This window comes from Egretta garzetta, unplaced genomic scaffold, assembly GCF_000687185.1.
Source record: "Egretta garzetta isolate BGI_Z169 unplaced genomic scaffold, ASM68718v1 scaffold272, whole genome shotgun sequence".
Classification (NCBI taxonomy): Eukaryota; Metazoa; Chordata; class Aves; order Pelecaniformes; family Ardeidae; genus Egretta; species Egretta garzetta.
In genome coordinates, this window is record NW_009258966.1 from 972,200 (window position 1) to 995,744 (window position 23,545).

Here is a 23,545-nt window from a genome sequence, read left to right on the forward strand (position 1 = left end):
AAGAAGTGACAATTTAAGAAACTGAGCACAATTTTCTCGCTGAACATGCAATTATATGGAGTCAGTACTACGCAAATATTATAAATAGTAAAAATTTCTTCTTTGATTTTAGGAAAAGATACTAATAAGAATGTAATTTTATTCTCTCCAAAGGTGGGGCAATTATTTAACTGTCATTCATCCTTAATTATCTCTCAGGGCAAATCTGTTTTTCTTTATTTCGATGTCAACCATAGTTTCTCCACAGAGACACTTGAAGTCAGTAACTTAAGCTTCAATAAAAGAACTTTGAAAAATTAGAAACTTTTGTTTTTCGTGATCTTGCTTTGGACCAGTGATGCACGAATTCTGATGTGTACCCACAAGTTCACAATGAATGAAAGCAAGTCTAGAAGCTGGCATTATATAGTTATTGGAATTATGGTCTATCACATGCACTAACAACATAATGCTTGATGTATATTAAATATAATATAGTCAGTGTTTATAGAAATTAAGATTCACCTGAATGGAGTGTTTGTAGGCTCAAGTAAAGTTTTATGGCGAAGCAATGCAGGACCAGCAGCAAGGGCATCTTCAGAAGCATGAACTGAAATATAATGTTGAGGTGGACCCCCATATAGCTCAAGACGTCGGAGAAGAACTTGTTCCCAGCGCTGTAGTGTTTTCAAAACTGCATGGCATATCGGGGAGCTAACTGGAAGCTCTAGAAAGACAAGTAAACAATAATAAAAAACCTTCCTTCTCCATTATAACCTTGATGAAGTTAATTCCACAGCTGAAGGCTGAAATGTATTTCAAATATCTCCAAAAGTAAGCTTTATTCAAACCTCAACTTGATATTTGCAAGTATAAAAAAGATGAACTGCTTTGTACTACCATTGCTAAATACAGGAACAGACTTCTCCAGCGCTGACAGAAATTAAACATCATGGAACAGATCTTCCTGGAAGCTATGCCAAGGCATATGGATGACAGGCAGATGATGAGAAAAAGCCAACATGGCTTCACAATGGGCAAGTTGAGCCTGACTAATCTGGTGGCATTCTATGATGGACTGACTGCGCTGGTGGGCAAGGGAAGACCAACTGATGTAATCTTCTGTAAGGCTTTTGACACAGTCCCATACAACAACCTTCTCTCTAAATTGGAGCAATATGGATTTGACAGATGGACTGTTTGATGGATAAGGAATTGGCTAAATGACTGCATCCGAAGCATTGCAGTAACAGCTCAACATCAAAATGGAGATCAGTAAGGACTGGTGTCACTCAAGGGTCCACACTGGGACCAATACTATTTAATATTTTCATCAATGACAGACAGTGGTAGTGAGTGCACTCTCAGGAAGTCTGCAGGTGGCACCAAAATGAGTGATGCAGCTGACCTGCTAGAGAGAAGGGAAGCCACCCAGAGCAACCTCGATAGGCTTGAGGAGTGGGCCCGCGTGAACCTCATGAAGTTCAACAAGGCCAAGTGCAAGGTGCTGCACCTGGATCAGGGCAACCCCCAGTATCAATACAGACTGAGTGATGAATGGATTGAGAGCAGCCCTGTGGAGACAGACTTGGGGGTACTGGCAGAAAAAAATTTGAACACAAGCTGGCACACACACTTGCAGCCCAGAAAGCCAATTGATTCCTGGGCTGCATAAAAAAAAGGGTGGCCAGCAGGGTGAAAGAAATCCTTCTGCACCTCTATTCTATTCCGTTCTGGTGAGACCCCACGTGGATTACTGCGCTCAGCTCTGAGGACCCCTGGAAAGGAAAGACATGGACCTGTTGGAGCAGGTCCAGAGGAGGGCCACAAAAATGGTAAGAGGGCTGGAACACCTCTCCTATGAAAAAAGGCTGTGAGAGTTGGGGTTGTTCAGCCTGGAGAAGAGGAGCTCTAGGGAGACCATTTTGCAGCCTTTCAGTACTAACAGAGCACTGGAACAGGCTGCCCAGGGGGGCTGTGGAGTCTTCTTCTTTGGAGATATTCAAAACCCACCTGGATGATGTGCTGTGCAACCTGCTCTAGGTGAACCTGCTTTAGCCAGGGGGTTGGACAAGATGATCTCCCAAGGTCCCTTCCAACCCTTGCCATTCTTGTGATTCTGTGAATACTTAAAGGGGTCTTACAAGGAAGCTAGAGAAAGATTTTTTACCAAGGCCTGTAGTGATAGGACAAGAAGATGGTTTTAAACTAAAAGAGAGTAGATTTAGACTAGGTATAAGGAAGAATGGGTTTTTTTTACAATGAGGGTTACAGTACACTGGAACAGGTTGACAGAGAAGATGTAGATGCCCCACCTGTGGAAGTGTTCAAGGTCAGGTCAGATGGGGCTTTGAGCAACAGTCTAGTGACAGATGTCCCTGCCCATGACACGGGGTTTGGACTTGATCATCTTTAAATGTCGCTCCCAACCCAAACCATCCTATGACTACTATTCTACAAAACAAGGAGTAGGAATGATGTAACTTGAATTACAAAAAACTATACGGCTTCCACCAAGAAATCAATATTGTAAACATTCCTATATGACTAGGAGGCAAAGAAATAACTAAGTATGCAGACACTTCTGCTAACTATGGAGCATTCCTTCTCACCCACTCATCTTACCCACCCACCATTTTATATCATAAATATGCCCGTATGATAAAGAGTATCAGAACAATTATTCCCAGATCATGAAAAAATTAAGAGCTCTTGAACTAAAATAAAGCTATAATATACATATTATTCAACACATTACTCATTTAAAATGTGGTTAAGTATGAAAAGACAACTCTGCTACTTATTACCTGAAAGATCATGTCCAGCCAAAGGGTAGAAACTCTTCAAATTGTGAAGTACCAGCTGAACCATTGCCAATCTCATCAGTGACCAACTAACAAGAAAACACTATTAAGTAATTTACTAATAGGAAAATATATTTTTCTCACAAATTCACAATTAGGATTTCAATTTAGAGCTTGAAATGCTCGTTATAACCTGCTTATAACTACACAGAGTATTTTAGAAGTTAGATACTTTGAATTCAAAAGTCAGTATATCATGTATTAATGAGTAAAATAGTAATTGTAAAAATTAATTACTGTCTAGATAATGCACGGCCATGAAATATCAGGTAAATGGTGTACTATCTCAAAAACAAAAGGCCATAAATGCAAGTCTAGTCATTGCAGAACATCTCGCATTCTAAAGAGTTAATTACCTGTATGAATTTGAATTAGAATGTTCTTGATTATGTGAATTTGATGCAAACACATCTCCGTCTGTATCTTCATCATCTTCGCCACTTTCCTGACTCTCTTCTGAATCATACTCCACTCTACTTTGCGATGGAAGAAAAGGCTAAAAATGTAAACAATATTCCTTGAGTATATTCTAGCCAACATGTAGTTTTAAGTTATCTTTTAGAAAATACATCATTACAAGATGCAATACTTTTTATAAAAAAAAGCAGGCATATCATCCTGATTTAGTAACATTTGGAGTTTGTACCTCATGAAAAGGGTAACTGTCCATGAGCACTGCATACTTCAACAGCATAGCTATTTTCTACATTACTCAAAATTCTAATACCGAAAATGAAAATATTAAGTTTTCCAATTCTTCTTTTGCTTTACTTTCATGTCAGATATAACAAGCCACATGTAGGACACACAAGCTTCTTATTCGTCAGAGAGAGAAGCCAAAACTGCCAGTGTATTTTCTCTCTAGTTCTTCCAAGGGCTCAGAGGACTAAAGAACAAGAAAATCCTATCCCATGCCTACAGCGTTCATTTATGATAAGCCCACCATCAGTGGGCTGTGTTATTCAGTATTTGCAATTTCTTTTTGTCCTTGCTCCTAAAATACTGCTTAAATATTGATTTTGCTGATGTGGCTAATATTTGATATAGAAATGTAACATACAACTCCATACTATTATGTAACTTTCTACAAAGAAAGATCTGCCACAGCAGACTTGACAGAAGGCAGTATAATTTGATTTCCAGTAAGTGTAAATGTTCATTTCACCCACTTGAAATAGATGATAAAAAGCTTCTCATATTTCCTTGATCATCTAACTAAGCTTATCCATCATTTCCTACATATTAGTACACTGCAACTGTAAAAAACAACATATTTTGTCCATACCACTATCTGAAAACAAGTTAACTTCATAACAGGTTTTAAGAAAAAAAGAGTAAGAAACAACAGTGTTTCAAAAAATAAAATCTATAGGCAATGTTTTAGAAAAAGCTAAATATGAGTAATAAAAACAGGCAGCTTCTATCACACATCAAAATCGATACCCACAATAAAGACTAAGAAGAAAAAAATTACTATTACAGAAGTGATAGAAGATATTTAACTGTCATAATAGCATAAAATTACCTTTGCAATGAAATAATCCCAGATGCTAAGCTCAGGGGGAATAAATCTTTCTTTGTAATACGGAGATTCTTGGTCTACCAGTGGCAATGCAGGCAACTGAGAACTCTCTTTTGGAGAGGTTTTTGATGAAAGCCTGTAATGTTTTTGCTGTTTCTCTCCATCATCTACAGAGGAAGAAAATACAGTAAGTTGCTTTAAATTGTCTGTTCTACCTCCCTACCGCATTTAATAGAGCAAGTTATAACAAAAAGTAATAATCCCCACTGTTACAAGTTTTCAGAATTTTATCTTAATACTTCTGTAGAAAATAAGCATAGAGAATGTTAATCCTTAAATATGCAAAACTAATACAAAACTGTAATTCCAGAAGGGGGAAAACCCCAGCACAAATAATATAGATAGCAGAGCACACCCATAATTGCATTAGAAGCTTTCTTTCTACCACAAAGATGACATATTGTTGTTCAAGCAGAAATACTGCAAAGCTATATTACTTTAATAAGCACTACTGAATACTGATTAGACTTGTTTTTTACGACAAGCCAAGAGTCTTGGTTTCCAGGATATATAGTGCAAGTATCTAGGCTTGCCATACCTAGTCCAAGTTTTAACTCCATGTCTCCCTCCAGAGGAGGTCTGTACTTTTTTCTAAATGGTACAATTCTAATAAAACCGTATGTTCTGACAATGTATTTCTCCAGCAAATATAAAAGATCCCATTTTAACTAATGCAATCTGATATATACCTTATCAAACAGGGAAGGACTATTTGTAACAATTACTCTACCTCCTAGGACTTGAGGCATCCCCTCACTTTTCAGAATAAGAAGTGTCTGAGGGACATTTATTTGAATTACATTCTTCATGATTACAGTACCCAAGGAAACAGCTTATCCAAACTATCAGAAACACCTTAATGCAGTTATATCACAAATGAATGAATGAGCAAGCCTCATTTCAGAACCCTTATTTTCTTGTTAATTGAAAAGTATTAACTTCACAAATATGGAAAAAGTAATGGCTTATTTAAAAAGAGGCTCGCATAGCCAACTGATAACCTGAAATCATTCCAGTTCTTGGTAGGTGAATTGTATTCTAATACAGCCTTTCCGTTAGTAGAGGAGGAATGATATCAATTGTCACTGTCCTTGAGCAGTAAATTAGTGTTCTGACTCTCCAGAACACTTCTGAAGTAGAAGGGACGAGGGAGAAAGGGAATCATATTTGGAGATCTGATACAATGTGGTGGCCTTCATTCATCTTCCATTACAGACAAAATGGACTTGAATCCATTTCCTACTTGATTGTAAAATTTGGGGTTTATTTTCAAGTAGATACATGTAATGCATGGAGATTAGCTTCTGCAGTGAAAAAAACCTGAATGAGTTCAAGACTTAGGTAAATGAAGGAAAGCTAAAACATTAAGATAAAAAGGGAGTAGATTTTTTGAACTGCCTTTTGAGGTCCCCAAAACTTTCAACACCTATTTAACTGAGTACTGAATAATTACTTTTTTCTTAAGCATTTCAATCTCCCTTTTCCAGTTAAGGTTTGAAACTATGACATCACCCAAAAGAATCACAAAACACACTTAAGTTCTCCCCTACCCCACTCTTTTTTTTTTTTTTTTTTTTTAAGCGCAGAAAATGCACTTTGGGAAGAAGAGTAGAGAAAGACTTTTTGGTTGTTTCTTGTTTCATTAAGTGGTGGGGGTTTTGTGCATAGAGCAGTAATGTCATCAGGCAGCTAGTCATAAAAGATCTCACCTAAACACCTCTGAAGTAAAGGGGAATATGGGTTGCCTTACAATTTGAGTCTTTGTCTGATGTAACAGCAGTAATAAACAGGCTCCAAGAAAGCAGAACTGCAGGCGACAAGAGCTGACCTGGAGATTAGACAGCCTATCTAGACTACTCCACGGAGTTCAAGCATCAACATATTGGGCCAAACTGGTTGCAAAGATGAACCAATACGAACACCACAAAAGCACATGGGTGCTTTATTGTTTTATTGTATTTTATTGTTTTCCTGATTCTCTTCTGCTATCAAAGGCCCATAAAACTAACTTCCAAGGAAGCTTCTGAAATTACTGTCTCCTGTTAATAATGCTGGGGGTGGCATAAAAAGAGCCAGCATCCCTATGTATGCCTGGAGTGAACTGCTACAAAGAAGTATTTCCTATACCCTTTTTTTTTTTTGTTTACATGTTTTATCCAGAGGACACTTTAGAGTCTTGATAGATGCTTGAAAGACTATTTCCTTCAAAACTCTTATGGGTACTCCAATCACTTGAAAACAGAAGATCTAACACTCTAGACAAAAGAAAAACAGTGCTCATTTAAGCACAGTTATATTCCACATAGAAGACTTACATGCTCATAACACAAACTGAGCCAACTGTAAACCCTGAAGGAGGAAGACTTGATTTAAAAAAAAAAAAAAACAAAAAAAACCAAAAAAACCCCAAAAAACACCAAAACAACAAAACTTGAGGTTTTTATGATAACTATGATTTTATTTTTTTTTTTTTCTCCCAAATGGGCAACTTCCCTATATTCACGGTGGCTGACGGAACTTCTTCATAATTTCTGGTCATTTTTGGACCAGAGAAAAAGCGTGCCTTTCCACGAATTTTCAAAAACATTTTAGGCCACGTATGAAGACAACCATTACCACGACAAGCAGCTGAACTGTAAACTAATTTATATAGAGAATCTAATAAAAGTTGAAGACAGCATGTCATCTTTCATCTTGAAACTGGGATATTTTAACCATCTGTGTTGTGCTACCATACTGTACCATAATTTTTTTCCCCTGTTATAGATATTATTTGAAATCCACTTACCTGTACTAAAAGTAGCAAATATAATAGCTGAAGTACAATGCATTTTCATTTCATTATTTAAAGCTCATCAGCTAAGAAAGAGCATGCACATGCATTGATGTATGAGTTTTTAGCAACTGCTTAAAAAAAAAAAGAAATTCACTAGGCGTAAAATAAGGAGCAAGTGTTGCATGATACAGAAATAAGCAAGTATACGCTTGCAGATTTTTTTTCTAAGCAGGATTAAAACCCAAAATGCTTTATTTTAAAACAGTACTTTTTTTTCCATTCTGTTGGATCATTCTTTGTATTTTTAAGAATACTGCAGGCTAGCCGTTGGAAAAAAAAAAAAAAAAAATCAGTATTTAAGGCAAATGAAAGTACAACAATCCAAGTGGTTTGAAATTCATACTACTAATGCCGTATTTTTTTTTTTTTGCATTCCAAAAATATTTAAATAAATTAACAAATTCATTAAAAATATGACTTTGTCATTCAGGATTTCAGATCATCAATTATATTCTTTGAAATACTTTGAAATTTCTCCTCTATTTCTAGGTAAAACTTTTTCATCTTTTTGCATTCAAACATTTATCTTCTGTCCCATTTTACTTACAAAACAAATGTAAAATTTATGTTACTTTCCAAGAATATTGTAATGCTTCAGACAAGGGAAAATCCTTTTACATCTACCAAGATCTAACACATGCAATGATATTCAAAAGACTTTTTGCTCATATCACCTCCCTTCTACCTTTCCAGAAAGAGCTAAAAGGCAGATCTCTTTCAATTTCCCCAAAACTAAAATGCAAGTCAGAGTTACTGTGTTTTACTGAAGACTGTATGCAGGCATTAAGCATCAACATCCTACGAAAAATGCAGGTCTTCATTAAGAGACACAAAATTATGAAGTTCTCTTACAAAAGCACCACCCTTGATTGCAGGCATCAACAAATATGAACACTACTGAAGCCCAGAACAGAGTGCAAAGACAAAGACATGACAAAGAAATACTGATTTTGAATCACACCTCTAATAATTTTAGGAAGTATAAAGCCCTGCACAGGTTTCTATAATACTTTGGGAAGCTGTGAAAGCCAACTAGAACAGCAGCCTAAAAAGAATTCACATTTTGCAAGGTTACAAATCCTGAATTTTTCAACATGATATTCCGCTTACTTAAGGGCAATAGCCCACATGGCCAAGGAGATGAATTTATTGAATTAGCACTCAACAGTAGCAATTGCAATTAAGTTCCATAAGCTGCAGGTTGATCACTACATGTGCACAAGACTGTAGATTCTTTGTTGTATTTATTCACCATTTAGAGTAGTGATTCACTGAAAAGCTCAAAGCAAGTACATACTACACTCTCAGATGTTTCTGAAGACATTGTATACATTGTGGGCATTTCAATAAATGGTGAATGGAAACCTCTCAAAAAAAAAATCAGAGAAGCACAACAAAATACTTGGTGGCATAACAAACTTTGCTGACATATCCTTTTCTGACTATTTAAGGCTGCTTCTACTAAGCCAGAATAACACCATCATTCACAGTGCAAACACTTAAAGTCAAACTTCTGATCTATTTTAATGTGTGACTTAACCAAGAATAAGACAGTAACAGAGAAAAGACGAAGACTTTAATATAAAATAGAAAGGCCACACAAGTGATGAAGTACTCAGTACTCCAAAGTACTGTAAGAAAACTAGCCCAACATTGCAGTCTCTAATTCTGAGCTGGAATTCAAGGCAATCATTCTCACACTGATGTCTAAATTTCCATCACTAACAATATTGTGGGGAATTCTGCATTAAAAAGGAGCAGTTTGGCATATGGCTATTGTAGGTCATTACACAAGCTGGAAGGCTTTAAAACTTGAGGAATCTGTATCCCTTTTATCTATTCTGAGATTAAGCCATTCCTGGAGACAAAGTCTAACAATGAACACTTTTTGCTGTTGTTTCTGACTTGCTGGTGAAACTGCGTGGCAGATATATAGCACTGTTGGATCTAGTCTGAAGCAGAAAAGATCTAGTCTGAAGCACTACTAATGCAAGTTCAGCTTTTGTTGTTGTTTTGCTTTAGATTCTGGATGGAACCTACCTCACAGTAGGTACAACAAGCAGATAAACGCAAGAGTTCTAAGGGTTTGTTTTTTCTTTACAATTGCCTAAGCAAAACTTGGCCAAACACTAAATTAAACTACTGCTTAAATGCTCTGTTACTCTAAGTCAGACATTTATAAAATCTGTTATGGGAGTATGTTTTTTTAGGTTGTCAAGAATAATGGTTTGTAGAGAGCAAGCGAAAGCTACAAATTAATTCAGAGGATCTAACAAGAGAAATATATGCATAAGACTAACAACAGGACTGCACATCCTATGGATAAATTTTATGTGCACATCCTCATTATCAAGTCATCTGTTTCTCAAAATCTCTGGCATGTTAGGCAAAATTCATCACAGTAAGCGTTGACAGTTTATCATTTCTCCCTACCAAAGTACAACTATGACAGTACTCAAATATTATTTGTGTTAAAATGTTTTTAATTGCTTGCAAAGTTAGGACAATCAGCAGAGAAAAATAACTCGTTTTAATAGTCAAGTGTTATCAGATTTCTTATTTTCTACATCTGAAACCCAAAATGACAACTTTATAGACTTAAAGTGTACTTGTAAAATACTCATGTTTTCGAAGTATTTTTGAATTTACTCCTCTAGCATGGAATAATTGAATATATGAAATGGAATTATGGATTTCTAACTGTTAAAGCTTTCAAACTTTTCCTTAAGAACGTTCTGGATTACAGAAAACTTACCATTTCTTCATAGACTTAAGTTACTAAACAGTTTTCTGAGGCAGTTTTGAAGACAAGCTATATGGTAAATATGATTCTGAAAATATCTACTATAATCAACAACAGGGTTATTTTTCAGATACTAATTACCTCTTTGAAAACAAAACATGTCCATAATTTTAAGACATAATTCTCACATGCTAACCCGGCTTCTCAAAATCATTTGCTGCAACAGCAAAAACGAGAAACAAGTCTGGGAAGTGTAAAATGTCAGGCAGCTCTAAAAAGCATTCAAACCGCTATGCTTTCTCTGAACATTACTGTGAAAGAGGCACTAAAACAATAGTTCTTCATACAAACTAATTCCTAACAGAGGTTAGGATTTTACAAGACTACCAGGAACTATTTTTTGGCTCGTGTTTTTTTAGTTTGTATCTAAAAGAAAGGTCGTATTTATTTAAGAGGAATTTTTATATCCACAGTTATTATATGCTCAAGTCAACTAAAGCAAAGAGCAGAAAGGGAAGTCACATGACTTCAGTGGACAGCACTGTACATAGTACTATAATGTCTTAAAGCAAATTTGAAACTCAAGATCAACATCCGCGTTCAGATAAACTGCTAAAGGACTGGTGCGGGAGCAAGGAGAAGACAACATGCAGGACATACAGTGTTCTATTAGAATTTCTAGTGTTAAGACTTTTTGGCTTTTGATTTCTATTTGAGTGTGAAGACTTTTCACAAAAACCTAAAAATAAACATAAGAAAAAAATAGTCTAGTTATGCATAACAAAATGGGAAGCTATACAGAGTCTAAATCATATTATGGAGGAACGTGCTATAGTTGATTGGAACAAGCACTCCAATCACTTCTCAGTGTTTGTTTCTGGGTGTCGGAAGAAAAACTAGGAGATGATGGTAAAGGCACAAAAATATAGCTGATTTTAATCAGACTCTTCTGCTTCACTGGGGTTCTATTTTTTTATTTTTTTTTTTATTTCACGTGACAGAGAAAGATGTTTCTCCAAAATTCTTTCCCCCAATTTTGCCCTACATAAATATGCATTAAAAATAAATAATAGACCTACAGAATCCTAAAATTACACAGGTTGGAAGCGACCTGATCCAATGCCTTGCTCAGAACAGGTCTGTCTTAAGTGATTGCCCAGTTTGTTCAAGTTTTGAATAACTCCAAAGACAGAGACTCCACAACCACTCTAGGCCTCTTTTCCAGTGTTTGATTATCCCTACTATCCCTAGTATTCAAAAAGGTCCCCTTCTTCCCTTGAATTTTCAGTTTTAGCTTCTTGATTCTTCCAGCAACAGTTTTACTGATTCTGCAATCAGACAACCAGCATTCATTTTTCAGGAAAACATGTAGTAGACAGGCATTTAGTATACATTTCAGAATACATTTCTATGTAAAAAAAAAATTACCTTATTTCAAAACAGTAGTAGCAGCAGCATTAACACTATACAGTTACCTCACTATACAGTTATCAACACCTAGGAAACTTAGAATTGCCACAAGCCAGTTACGCCTTCCAACAATTCTGATATGGCAAATATATTTACCTTAACAAAATGATAATGAGAAATATTTATTCAATATCACAGAGAAAACTGATCAGATCTAGAATAAGAGCTCAGTTTTGATTAAAGATCTCTACTCTGAAAATACTTTTTGAAATGTCTGACAAAGTCTGTATTTAAACAGACTACATTTCCAGTTTTACTTAAATACAAGGTAAGACATTTTTATATGTAACATACATATAATATTAATAATAACAATATAATAAAAACTATACAGTTTTGATTATCTTTTATGGGTACGCATATATTCAGATATGATGCACAAAGTCACCGTAGTTCAAGAAAATTTATCTTTACAAAATCTTCCTTTTAAAAAATTAAGTAATCTGTAGGATTGTTGCTCTTGGTTTTATAGAAGTCCAACTAAATTACAAAGCACAAATCTGTACTAAAAAGAAAAGCATTACAGAATTCATTCTGGACCTCAGGATAATTTATAATCATCTGAATTTAAAACTTGAAGGTTGTTTGCTTTCCTAAAGGGTACTTAGACTATCAAAATTGAATACCAGCAAGGCACCTTTCCTTTGTAATGTCTAGAATGAACACTTAGAAATCCACATGCATAATAATGCTCATATTCAAAAAGCAAAACAAGCAGCTCTCCAAAGATATGAAATACTTCTGATCCTTTCAAACCATGGTCAAAGTCATTTTATAATTAACATTGATTTCAAATGAAGTGCAGTAAGAATACAGCAGCACTGCCAATTTTCTTTTTTAAAAAGGCCCAGTTCAACTGCTGTTTTAGTTAGAAAACTTTGCTTTTAATTTTAATGTCATGGCTTGCAAACAGAAGTTTTTCTGTCTTTCTATATATGCAAAAAAAAAAAAAAAATCACACATAGCAAATTGCATGTAGAGGCCTAGTACTAAATCTAGTATCTTGCCTGAAAATTTGGTAGGACTATGAGTACTGAAGGCGGTAAGGGATTTGGAAAACCCCACGCATTCCATGGAGAACACTACTACCTGATGTGGGCTAGGCATTGGGAAGTGCCTACCTGCCAAAGAGAGAAAACATACCGTATTTGTAAAATGGGAATATATTCCTGTTATGAGAGAACTGGAAAGCTTTAAAGTGAACATGAAAAAATAGGCTGTAATAGTACCAACAATTTTCTCTTTTAAGATTAACTTAACCCCTCACGTTACAGCAGTTGTGCTACTTTGAAACCTTATTTCAGTAACATTCACTTCTGCTTCCTACTCTCCTATGCAGTATCTATGCTAATAATTTTAGGTCCCTGTTTTTCTTTGCAGATCTAAAACCATTCTTATTGAACACGAACTATTTAAAACAGTTACTTTTAAGGTTTCAGCATTTCTTAAAAAACCCAGAAGACAAATGTAAGTGAAACAATAGAACTAACCAGTTTTTGTCTTTAATTGCAGTTGTCCTCTGCTGGGCATATGAGCTCCTCCTCCAAAGATAGCAGACCACATTTTGTTGTTAAGTGGATGAGCCATAATTCTATACAACTCATTGCTAGAATGTGTTGCTAGGCCATGGATGAACAGACTCAGATAGACAGCAGTTAGAATTTCACAAAGTAAAACTGTGAGACCTGGCTGGGCTTCCTCACCAGCAGAATTCAAGAGACGTACTAGAGCTGTTATTCCTGTTTATAAAAAAGAAAAAGCATATGTGTGTGAACATACTCTGGATTATTACGGCTCCTCAGTTCTTTCAGCAAAGGGTTAGGGCTTTATTCTCCACTTTTAATCCAGTGCCTCACACTATATTCAATACAGAGCATCCAAATCTTATTCTTAAGATAAAAATACTAATCTGCTCATTGACTTCCCTGTGGTGCTTGTTTTACCAGTTAGATTTATAACTCCAGCATAACACTAAGTTGAAATGCTATGTTCTCACTTTACACTGGTAAAACCAACCAAACCCCACGAGCATCAACTTGAACTGTGCATTGTCTGACAAGTGTTCTTTCACCCAAGTACTAAACATCTTCTAGTGCTTTTGTGCTCCCACAAAAAATTGTAAAGAGTTTCCAGTGTGGCTCTGACTGTGTCACTTTGTGCACATAACAGAAAATACAAATAGCAGTGGCCAAATAAGTCTGCTTTATTTCATAGCTTCCCATTGTCACATCAAGCATGTGAGGCTATTAAAAAAAAATATGGAGAAATCAGTTCAAGGTGATGACACCTATAAGCACAACTGCTAACAACCCTTTGTCTCATTCATTAGAAATTTAACTCTGCAACTAATGAAATAAGGAGAAAACAGATGGAGATCTGATTTCTCTCTAAAATCTGTAGATTCAGCAACAATTTTTTGTGGGAAAATAAAAACAGCATAGTGTCAAACACAGAGAGTGCTTAAGGTTCTCCAGAAGATTTTTTAGTGTGAAATTTTCTTATTGAAAAAACAAATCCCATAAATGAAAGCATATTTCTTGGTTATGCTTACTTTTTTTTTTTTTGTTTATGCTTTGCAGTTAGTGTTGTGAACTGAAGCTGATATAGACATAGATCACATAGCTTACCCTCCCTCTAACGTGACCAGCACATTAGCACAGATCCGAACACACTTTAAGAATTACCTGAAGTCCTGCATGGGCTTTTTAGAGCTACAGCAAAACATAATTAATTATAAACTTCTTATTGTCAATATTTTCAAGTCAGTTCAAAAGTTATACACAAGCTACAACCATTCTGAGATGGAGCACAAACTAAGAGCCTTTCAAGTCCTTTTAAAGAGTAAGGAAGTAGAATAATAATGAGACTGACCTGTTGCCTGTAGGGGGAGCAAGTAGAACACAGGACAACACCCTAGTTTTCATTTACTTGCCCTTTACTAGAGTGCCTACTAACATTTTTTAGCAAGAGAAAGCACTGTAAATCAACCAGACTTCGTGTATAACCAGAATTATTAGCTTACAGCTTCTGAAAAATGAAGATAGAATTTTATTTGTAAGAACTTATTTTTACCACACAGTTGTTACTAGAAGTCGAGAGCATAGCTACACGCTCTTACAGTGTGGATCCAGTTTTCCTTAAGAGGAAAGAAACAAATCAAATCTAGATACCTGGCCACTGAGCAGGTGATGTATTGGGAGTCACCGTTTCTTCTAAGCTTGTTGTTCTTAGAGAATGGCGCTGTGTTAATAGCACTGTCTGATACACTGTTCCAGTGAACTGATTTGCTTGAAATGAGCTGTGAAACAGAAAAGTATGATGTCTTATTTATAAAAAAAAGTTATGTTCAAAACTATTCAAAATATAGCCCTTTCTTGATGTAGGCAGGTGTGAGCACTGCCTTCTGGTGCAGTATCTATTATATCATCATTACAGTGAGACAGTGTTGACCATTCTCTAGAAAGTACTTTTCGTAGAACTTTACCTGTAGCTGTGGCCATCACAAAGACATTGGTAGATGCAAGCAGAGAGTGATGCTGCTAAGGTATGCATTACATATATCTGTAAGACAAAGTTTTATAGAACATGTTACACTCAAGACGAACATGGTTAGTATAATAGCATTTCATGCCTACAGATTTGTAACAGTGCAGCAAGAGCTAAATGTGGAAGGTATAAGCACTTACAGCAAAAAAAAAAAAAAAAAAAAAAAATCACTTACAAAGCCACCTTCAGAATTCATTTCAGATCAATCAATTCGCTTTGCAATGAAAGGGATGGGAAAGCACTCACTCACCCCACCAACCCATAATCACAGATCAGCTCTAGCTGCAATGTTTTCAATTAAGAAACAGCAACAAACTAAACCTCTATACAACAATCATAAGTGATTACACCCTCAGACAGTAGCAATATGCTGGCTCAGAATACACAGGCTTTGCTTCAGAATGAAAATTAGAATGCAGCTTAGTTTTTGACAAATTCTTATGCAGCTCTCAGACACAGTTTACTCAGTATCACACTGATCACTATTTTTATCATAGCTCACACTTTTCTTAATGTATCACAAAACACATGTAAAGAGCTAGAGAATCTATTGATCAAAAAGTTCAGTTAAAAAAATGAGTTTATTATACTTATTGTCTGTACGCTCTGAAATGAAGCACAGACTAGGGACTGAGCAATCTCTTGAGTGTTCTCTAGAAATCTCTAGTAAAAGTAAACATGATTTGGGACCTAACACATCCAAAACTTCAGGAAAGATTTAACCTAGCACTTCAAGTTTGGATTCCAGTCCAAAGTTAAATACAGAAGAAATCTAACAGAAACAGAAATTAAAAAAATTCTACAGTTTTCTGTATAAACACGTATACTGTTTCACAAAAAAGTCTTGAGTTTACTACACTTTGCTGACAATCAGTTTTTATACTTCCAAACTTAATTTTACTTAGGTCTAGGACTGAAATGCAGAGTTTACCACTAATATAACAGAAGTAGCAATCATTGTCATAAAGACAAATGTGATACTGATAGTGTCATACAACGTGTTTTCCGTAACAGATGTCATCTTGGACAAATACCTAGTCCTGAGAGGGGCCAGTCTACTTCAGCTTGTTAAACCAGATGCCCAGCACCTCAACAATAAGTAATAATCAGTGTACATTATTTTAGCCCAAGTACTACAGAAAATACTTATGTTCCACAGTTTTATTACTTGTCACAGGAAGGCACATCAGAAAGTTTTCATGCTGTTGGAAAAAGATTCATGACTTCAGCAAACTGGACAATGAGAACAACTACAAACCCAAACAAGTACAAAAAAAATACACACCTTGTTGTTCTGAGTATCTGGATGAGGTGGCGAATCAAGGTTTATTATGGCATGTAATATATCATGAGTTAAGTTACCAAGATGTAGCAATGGATTAGCCACAACTGTTTTGGCACTAGCTGTGCAAGCAAATAGGAGAGGTATGGAACTTTGCTCTGGCAGAGGGCTGGAAGGTATCTGTACTGACTGCTCCTAAAAACAAGCAAGAGAGTGGTAGTACAGCTTACTCAAGGGAATAGAAGAACTTTTGAAAGAGGGGAAAGGGATTCTAAACAACAACCCCCCCCATAACCTACAGAAAACATAACATGTTAAAAAAGTATTACATTTATTATACGAAACAGGTGCATGCTGTAATAGGAAAACTTCAAAAACAATACAAAACACATTCCAAAAATTCTACAGCAAACCTGAAACAGACAAAACACAAACTAAGCTCCCCCACATACCTGCTGAGATTCCTGCAATAGCAGAATTAATTCCATTCTGACAGATGCCAAACCTCCACCATGAGAGCCATGAAGTATACAGTAACTAAGGAACATTCTTAGGAGAGACTGGTATTTCAGAAGCCATTGACGTCTTTTCTGAAAGTCTTCCTTTTGTAGCATATTTTTTTTCTGGTCAGCTAAGTCTTCAACATTTTCACGAAGTGTAGCTTCCTCTGGCATCACACTAACTCCTGACTCTACTACTTCAACACTATAATCACAGGTCTTTTGGAGAGCTACCACTTCTCTTTCAAGCCACTGATAAAGCTGATACCTCAACTTCCCACCATCTACCTCATAACCAGTGGACAGTGTACGAAGCTCTACAGTAAGAATTTTCAGGCATGCTCTGAACTTCAGCTGTGCTGAAATTATATCTTCTGATGGACTTAGAATATCTTTGTCATCAACTACGCTAAAAGATTCTGTGTAGCTAGAACTTGTTTCATATGATTTTTCAGTTTTCTTCAGAGGTTTCAGCTCCTTCATTACAAGGGAAGAATCTTCACTCTCATCACTTTCATCATTGTCTGACTGTAGTTTTAAGTGTTCATCTTGGAATACCACACTTGGCTGGCTCCAGTCAAAGGAAAGAGTTGAATGTTTTCCTGATGAACAATCTGAAGATGAACCTAGACCATTCAATACTGGCTGTGACCAATCAACACTGGAAGACTGGTCTTTTGTTTCCAACTCTTTAACTGGAGAAGACGGTGAGAAACCTTTACTAGTATCCATTAAACTAGGAGATCTACAGAATGACTTTGACCTCTTGACAACTTTGGGCATCTTTGATAACACTTCTAAGGCTAACATGGGACAACCAGCTTTTAGATGAGCATATGCAGTGGTGAAAAACAGACGTCTTTCGCCTAGGTTGATTTTGTCAGCTAATCCATTTTCTACTGTTAGACAAATGTGTGTGGAAGATGTATCAGAAGAGCCAAAATGACGTCTCAACAAGAGAGGATGTGTTCTTAAGTAGTTATAGAAGTTAAACACTGCAGGGTTACAACTTGATGAGCCTTCGCCTTCATCTGAAAAGATATTGCATCATGAGGAAAATCTACCATTCTGTACAAAATAATCTACCTGCAAAGTTCTGAGTTTATCAGAAGACTATTAGGTCTTAATATTCATTCTGTTATTTACTTCATTGCACCCCCCTTTTCACCTTCCTTTGCACCTTTATCACTTGAGTAACTTGGGAGGGAGGACACTGTCAAACCTAATCACCACAAAAAGAGAAGCTTGAGTGGGAGAGCAGGTAAGACCTTTAATTTAAAACAGCTGCCATTTCTTTTCTTAGCAGTCAGGCCAGTTCTCTTGCAGTCAAACAAGACCACATTCCTGTCAGTTTAGACCTCTGCAGTCTCCACCACTAAAATGACAATATGATGTTACATCTAACTGAAGATTTTTACTTAAAATACTATCTTTTTTAAAATTTCAGAGTAGTATTCTGTCTACCCCTTAACATAAGTGCAACTTCTAATAAAACTGGGAAATCCATAACATTTACACATGCTGATATCAGTATTACACACAAATAAATTAATTATACGGTAGTGCAGCACCTACACATTTTATTCTCATGTCCAAAACCACAACATGAAAAATACTGAGAAGATACAAGCATCAGCATAGGATGATTCACACAGCTTTAAAAGAGTCCATGTTAGCTGAGATGCTGTTACTGTTTCCTGTATCAGGAGTTATGCCACAACTAACTACAGGTAATAAAAAAATGTACATGAAAGAGCATCTTTTAGGAAAGAAGAAAAAGCAAAACACCACAAACAAGCCACTGAACCGATTAAAGAAGAACTAGTAACATTTAAAAAATATTTTACATAGGAGGATGTGACCAAGATGGAAACAACTGAATATTATATCCCTCATTTTCTCAAAATTATGCTGAAGCGTTTACCTTCTACAGAAGTCAGTTTTTAAAATGGATTATACAGTTCTGGGGATTCGAGTTTTCATTTATCCCCACGGAGACTCTTTCAGTAGCCAGGACTGAAACCAGCTAGCATGCTAATTACTAGGGACTTGAAACATTTAAATTGCTTGAGAACATTAACTTTAGGAAATAATACAGCTGATTCTTAGAAGGCCTATAAAGCTAGCAAGTGAACAGGGAAAAGAATCACTTCAGGAGAGTTACATGCTACTTCAGGTACCATGAAGGCCTCCTTGTATCATAGTAAATATAAAAATCTTTTCTGTGGCAGTTTATCATTGTTGTCAACCATTCTTCCCAAGGACTGAAAGCTACAAAACACCATGTCACCAGACTCTGCTATGTAACTGTGCAATCAGAATTCTTTTCCTAGGTTGTGATGGAGTCAAATTAACTAACGAAGTTAATTTGTCTCTTCATGCTTAAGTTGCTGCTGGAAAACCATCTACATCACTTCAGGGTCATTTTCATTATCCCAATTCACCTACTTAAAAGGAAAAATTAAAATGTATTCATTCATGGGATACAGGGTAACACCGCAGTCAACACACTTACTATAAAACTACACACATTGGTACAGCATGCTACTTACTAGCAACAGTGAGCAACTGTGCCGTACCTGATCTTGTTCAGAATACGCTTTAAGAAACTACTACTTAAATGAACAAATAGTTGAAAGCAACCTAACAGGCAAAATACTTAATTCTTACCTCCTTCATCTTCAACAGAATGTTTAATCAAAGTATCAAGAGCCTTGCTATAATCTTCCAAAATCCAGTAAGCCATACTTCGCAGAAAAGGGTCACAGTGCATGCTTTCTGAGCTCTCTTTTCCAGGAAACACACTCCCCAAAATTCTCTTCTGCAGTACAGATTTGTAAGTGCCAGATACTTCAAACTCAGACTCATAAAGTCTTGATATTACAAGAGCCAACTGAATATCATTCAGTTTTTCAAGGCAGACCTAATTGAAAATAAATATATTCACAAGACCAAACATTGTAATTTCTCCTCTGGTTAAAATGATCACAAGACAGGAATGGATCTGTTCAGACTGAAGTAAGTAGGTCTATCAATTCCATAAAAAACTAGCAGGGACTATGCAGAATAGCTGTGGCCAACCATCATATGCAAGATCTGATTTGCACTTTCTTCAGTTCAAGTCTGACATGACAATAGATCTTTGAAATCAACTGGCTTCAATAAATCATTGTCAATATGCCCATGCCACCTCTTGAAGCTGGATGTTTTGGTTACAAAGCTTCACAGAACAAATCCTTCATTATCAAAGAGATTAATTTCCTCCCAACTTTTCAATTCAAACAGACCCAGGAAATAATTTTTTTTTTTTTTTTTTTTTTTCTTCTGTGAAGGGATTCTAGGAGCCAACCCACACTACTGCCAAAAAGTCTTCATTTTCAGGTCTGGAACTTCCTAATGAAAAACTGTATTGTCTTCATATATGACTGGGCAGACAATCTGAAAAGCATGTTAATGGTAGGTAGGCCTCTTAATATTACTATGGAGAAATTAACCATGGGACTTTCTAGTATCATCAATATGAGAGCTGAAACAGAATCACAATATAACGTACAAGGATTTGTATTTGTCACTAATTGGGGGGTGGGGGGTAGTGCTAGGAGGCAAAGAGCACAAACAAACCAGAATCTTCAGGCGTCATACTAATACAAAAATATTGAATGTGACTTGCCTTTTGCAAGTTTGGGACAATAGAACGGTCTTGAACATAAAAAAAAAGTTCAGTATTTTATTACCTCCACTGCATCTTTTAAGTGTCCTGCCAACAAGAAAAATGCTGCAGAATGTTCAAAACGCTGTTTGCCAAGCAAAGAAAAAGCATTCTTTAATGCTGCTTTACGCCATCTGTCCTCAGTAAAGTTGTTTCCAAAAAACTGTGTCATTTTAGTATCTTTTTGGGACCTGTATATTGAACATAACAGATAAAGATATTATCTATTTTACTAGATGCATCATAGCTCTTCATTTCCCTCAGATGCCAGTAGAATTCTACACAGATCTTTTCATTAGGAAATGCAGAGGCTCTCACTACACCAGGAACACAGGAGGCTTCATATTTAAAAATAACAAAAACTTCAGTAAATACAAAAACTAATGGTATTTTCAGTTAACCTGATACAAATAGAGAAAAGTTCATTTTTCACAGGTGAACTCTTAAGAGTAAGTGACAATGCAAACTACTTTTTTAAAAGGTTTACAACATTAAATGTTATGTTATGAAACACCAGTTTGAAAGACAGGCTTAACTGAGTCCTCTGAACTTAAGGTAAAATTTATGATAGCAAATACTTTTCTAAAAGATAGCCATGCCATCCCACACACTACTACACAGGTAGTCCTCAAAAGAAAATCAGCAGTGACTGAAATAACAATATATTTGAGACTAAAACTTGAAGCATCTACCTTCAGGAACAGCAACTAAGTTACCTCAGTAAATACAAGACGCTTAAAAACTACTCATTAATGCAGTGACTAATTTAGAAATCGAATCTCAGCTTTCAGTGGTAATATTTGTACTACTTTTGGATTACCATCACATTCAACTTTTTTCCCAAAATTATTCTAGACAGTATGAAACTCCATGTAAGAGCTTGCATGTCTCCTACCTGTATAATCCCCAGATCACAGCCTTCTTTTTCATTGCGAGGTAAAAAATGGCCGCGTCAAGTGGATCATTGTTTCGCTGAAACGCTGCTTTAGCCACCTGTAAAGACAATTCAACAGCAAAAAACCAACCAAAATTTAAATGAATCTTATATGGGATTCCTGTTGCTTCTGGTACGCCATGCCCCATAGCACTTGCAAGTTCTCTTTAATACAGGATTCCTCCTCTTACTACAAGTCTGACATAAGAAAGTGTGAAGATACCACAGTTTCAACCCCTTGTTTTTGTTTGGTATCATTTAGCTAATGCTTTTCCTGTTCTAGAAGCTTTTGGGCAGACGAAATGGGAATGCCTACAACTGAAATCAGTTCCTGAAATCGTAATGAAATTATTAGTTGCTCTGGAAATCAAATACCAGGTGGAGTCTTGAAGAACAGGCTGGGGCCAGTCACAACAGGAGAAAAGCTGTTTACAGGAGATTACTTTTGGAGGTTGGAAAGGAAAAAGGGGTAAGTGGCAGCAAGAGTAGTCCAAAACCCATGTAAGTTAACCTTAAATGCAGGCCCAGAACACTTGGAAATTTTTTAAATGCAAGGCAAGTAAGGTTCATAAAGTGAAGATAAATTGCTGAAGATTGAAAAGTAGAAGTAGAGACATGCATTTTACCACTTTGTAGTCAAAGTATCTTGTGCATGTCATTTTCTAGCTCAACATACTTGGCTTTTCCAAGAGCTTAAAACAAGTGACAATGAGGTTAGGCTTACTGCCGCATCTGTGATGATTAAAATACATATTAAAAAAAACCAAAACCAAAACCAAACCCCCCAAAAAACCCAAATCCTAAGCCAAAACAAAACAGTAAAAGATTGTTATCATGGAAATGTATCAGCTTGCAAGACAGATGTACAATGTCTCAGCTGACCCCACTTACGATAGGTTTCTAAGGAGAACCTTTTTCTGTAACTTGTTTCCTAATTTTGCTATAAAAACAACTATACGCTCAATCTGTATCTTGAGCATCCAACACTGTACACTGCCACCTCCAAAACGGAATATCTAGGACTAAAATGTACTTCACACTAGAATTTGAAACAGAAAGTACTAAAAAAATAAACACAGAAGTTCATATTCATACAATAAACTATATGTACAAAAAATACAGCACAAAATGTTCAGAAACACTGATCACATCTAAAACCCACATAAATAGAGGGTAAACACCAGAGGACAGCTGTTTGAAATAAAGTTTGGTAATTTTCTTTCAGAACACTATTTTTACCTTTTCTATGCATTTCCGCAGGCTATGGATATTTCGAACCCACCATCCTATACCCATAGCTCTGAGTTCTGACCATGTTGGATCTCCTTTCTGCACTGCAGGGAGCATGCTCAGTAGTTCTTCTTCTGCTACTGAATGAAATGCCCAGGCAAAATGACTAGTAGATAAGCCTACATAATAAGCCATACCAAAAAACAAAAAGAGAGAGAGAGAGATTCACTAATAAAATAATCCAGAATCTGAAGCCAAGGGGGTGGGAAAGGGAGAAGGGAAGAAGGTCAAATGTTTTATTCTGTATTTCTGATGAGGCAACAGAAATTTAAGAACATTTGTAAGCACTGCATACAAAGTATTAAAGAAAGCTCATGCAGCTGCAAACTCTGTGTAAGTCTGCAAAGAACAGAGTTACTGACTGAATCTCAAAATATACTTACAGTGGGTGGCATTAAGATTAGCCAGGATACAAAGCGAAACATACTGATTAAACTTTTCAAAGTTTTGAAGGGTAGGTTCACTGTTTTCACTTGGATTAGAAAATGTGAAATTTCAGATAAACACAGTAGAAAATATGTTTAAGCATAAAGACACAAAAGAAAACGGAAAGAAAAATAAAGTCACATGAGGAAGACAGTAATTACTAAGCAGCAGCATAGCTGGCTATGAATAATTGCAGCTTCAGTGAGGGCCCGGAGATGCTTCTTTGCACAGATGCACACTCAACTGCATCTCTGCAGATGCCTTGGAGGTACTTCTTCGTCTGACCAACTTCTGAGCTCAGTGGAAGTATCTCAACTAAAAGCATTCTATTATGAGAGGTAACTCAGCTGTACTCTGTTGTGGCAGTCCTGGCAAGTTCCAGTC

The 23,545-nt window shown here is 36.2% G+C and overlaps 1 protein-coding gene across 15 annotated transcripts in view; it reads right to left on the minus strand.

Moving 5' to 3' along the window:
* The window catches only part of DMXL1 (Dmx like 1), a 75,891-nt gene that overhangs the window by 17,176 nt on the left and 35,170 nt on the right, over positions 1-23,545 (minus strand). For 8 of the 15 annotated variants that reach the window (XR_004841443.1, XM_035890214.1, XM_035890212.1 and 5 more), the window contains 13 exons: positions 22,685-22,854; positions 21,407-21,504; positions 20,537-20,702; positions 19,473-19,725; positions 16,755-17,833; positions 16,306-16,497; positions 14,959-15,035; positions 14,645-14,772; positions 12,965-13,213; positions 4,369-4,532; positions 3,200-3,339; positions 2,784-2,872; positions 505-718 (listed from right to left, as the gene is read on the minus strand). Coding sequence is in view for 14 of the 15 variants with exons in the window: in XM_035890214.1 (XP_035746107.1) it covers positions 505-718; positions 2,784-2,872; positions 3,200-3,339; positions 4,369-4,532; positions 12,965-13,213; positions 14,645-14,772; positions 14,959-15,035; positions 16,306-16,497; positions 16,755-17,833; positions 19,473-19,725; positions 20,537-20,702; positions 21,407-21,504; positions 22,685-22,854 (3,019 nt within the window). In the remaining variant the exon portion in view is untranslated. Of the gene's footprint in view, positions 1-504; positions 719-2,783; positions 2,873-3,199; positions 3,340-4,368; positions 4,533-11,358; positions 12,596-12,964; positions 13,214-14,644; positions 14,773-14,958; positions 15,036-16,305; positions 16,498-16,754; positions 17,834-19,472; positions 19,726-20,536; positions 20,703-21,406; positions 21,505-22,684; positions 22,855-23,545 lie in introns of those variants that run through there. The other 7 variants (XM_035890221.1, XM_035890213.1, XM_035890210.1 and 4 more) reach the window with 3 other exon arrangements.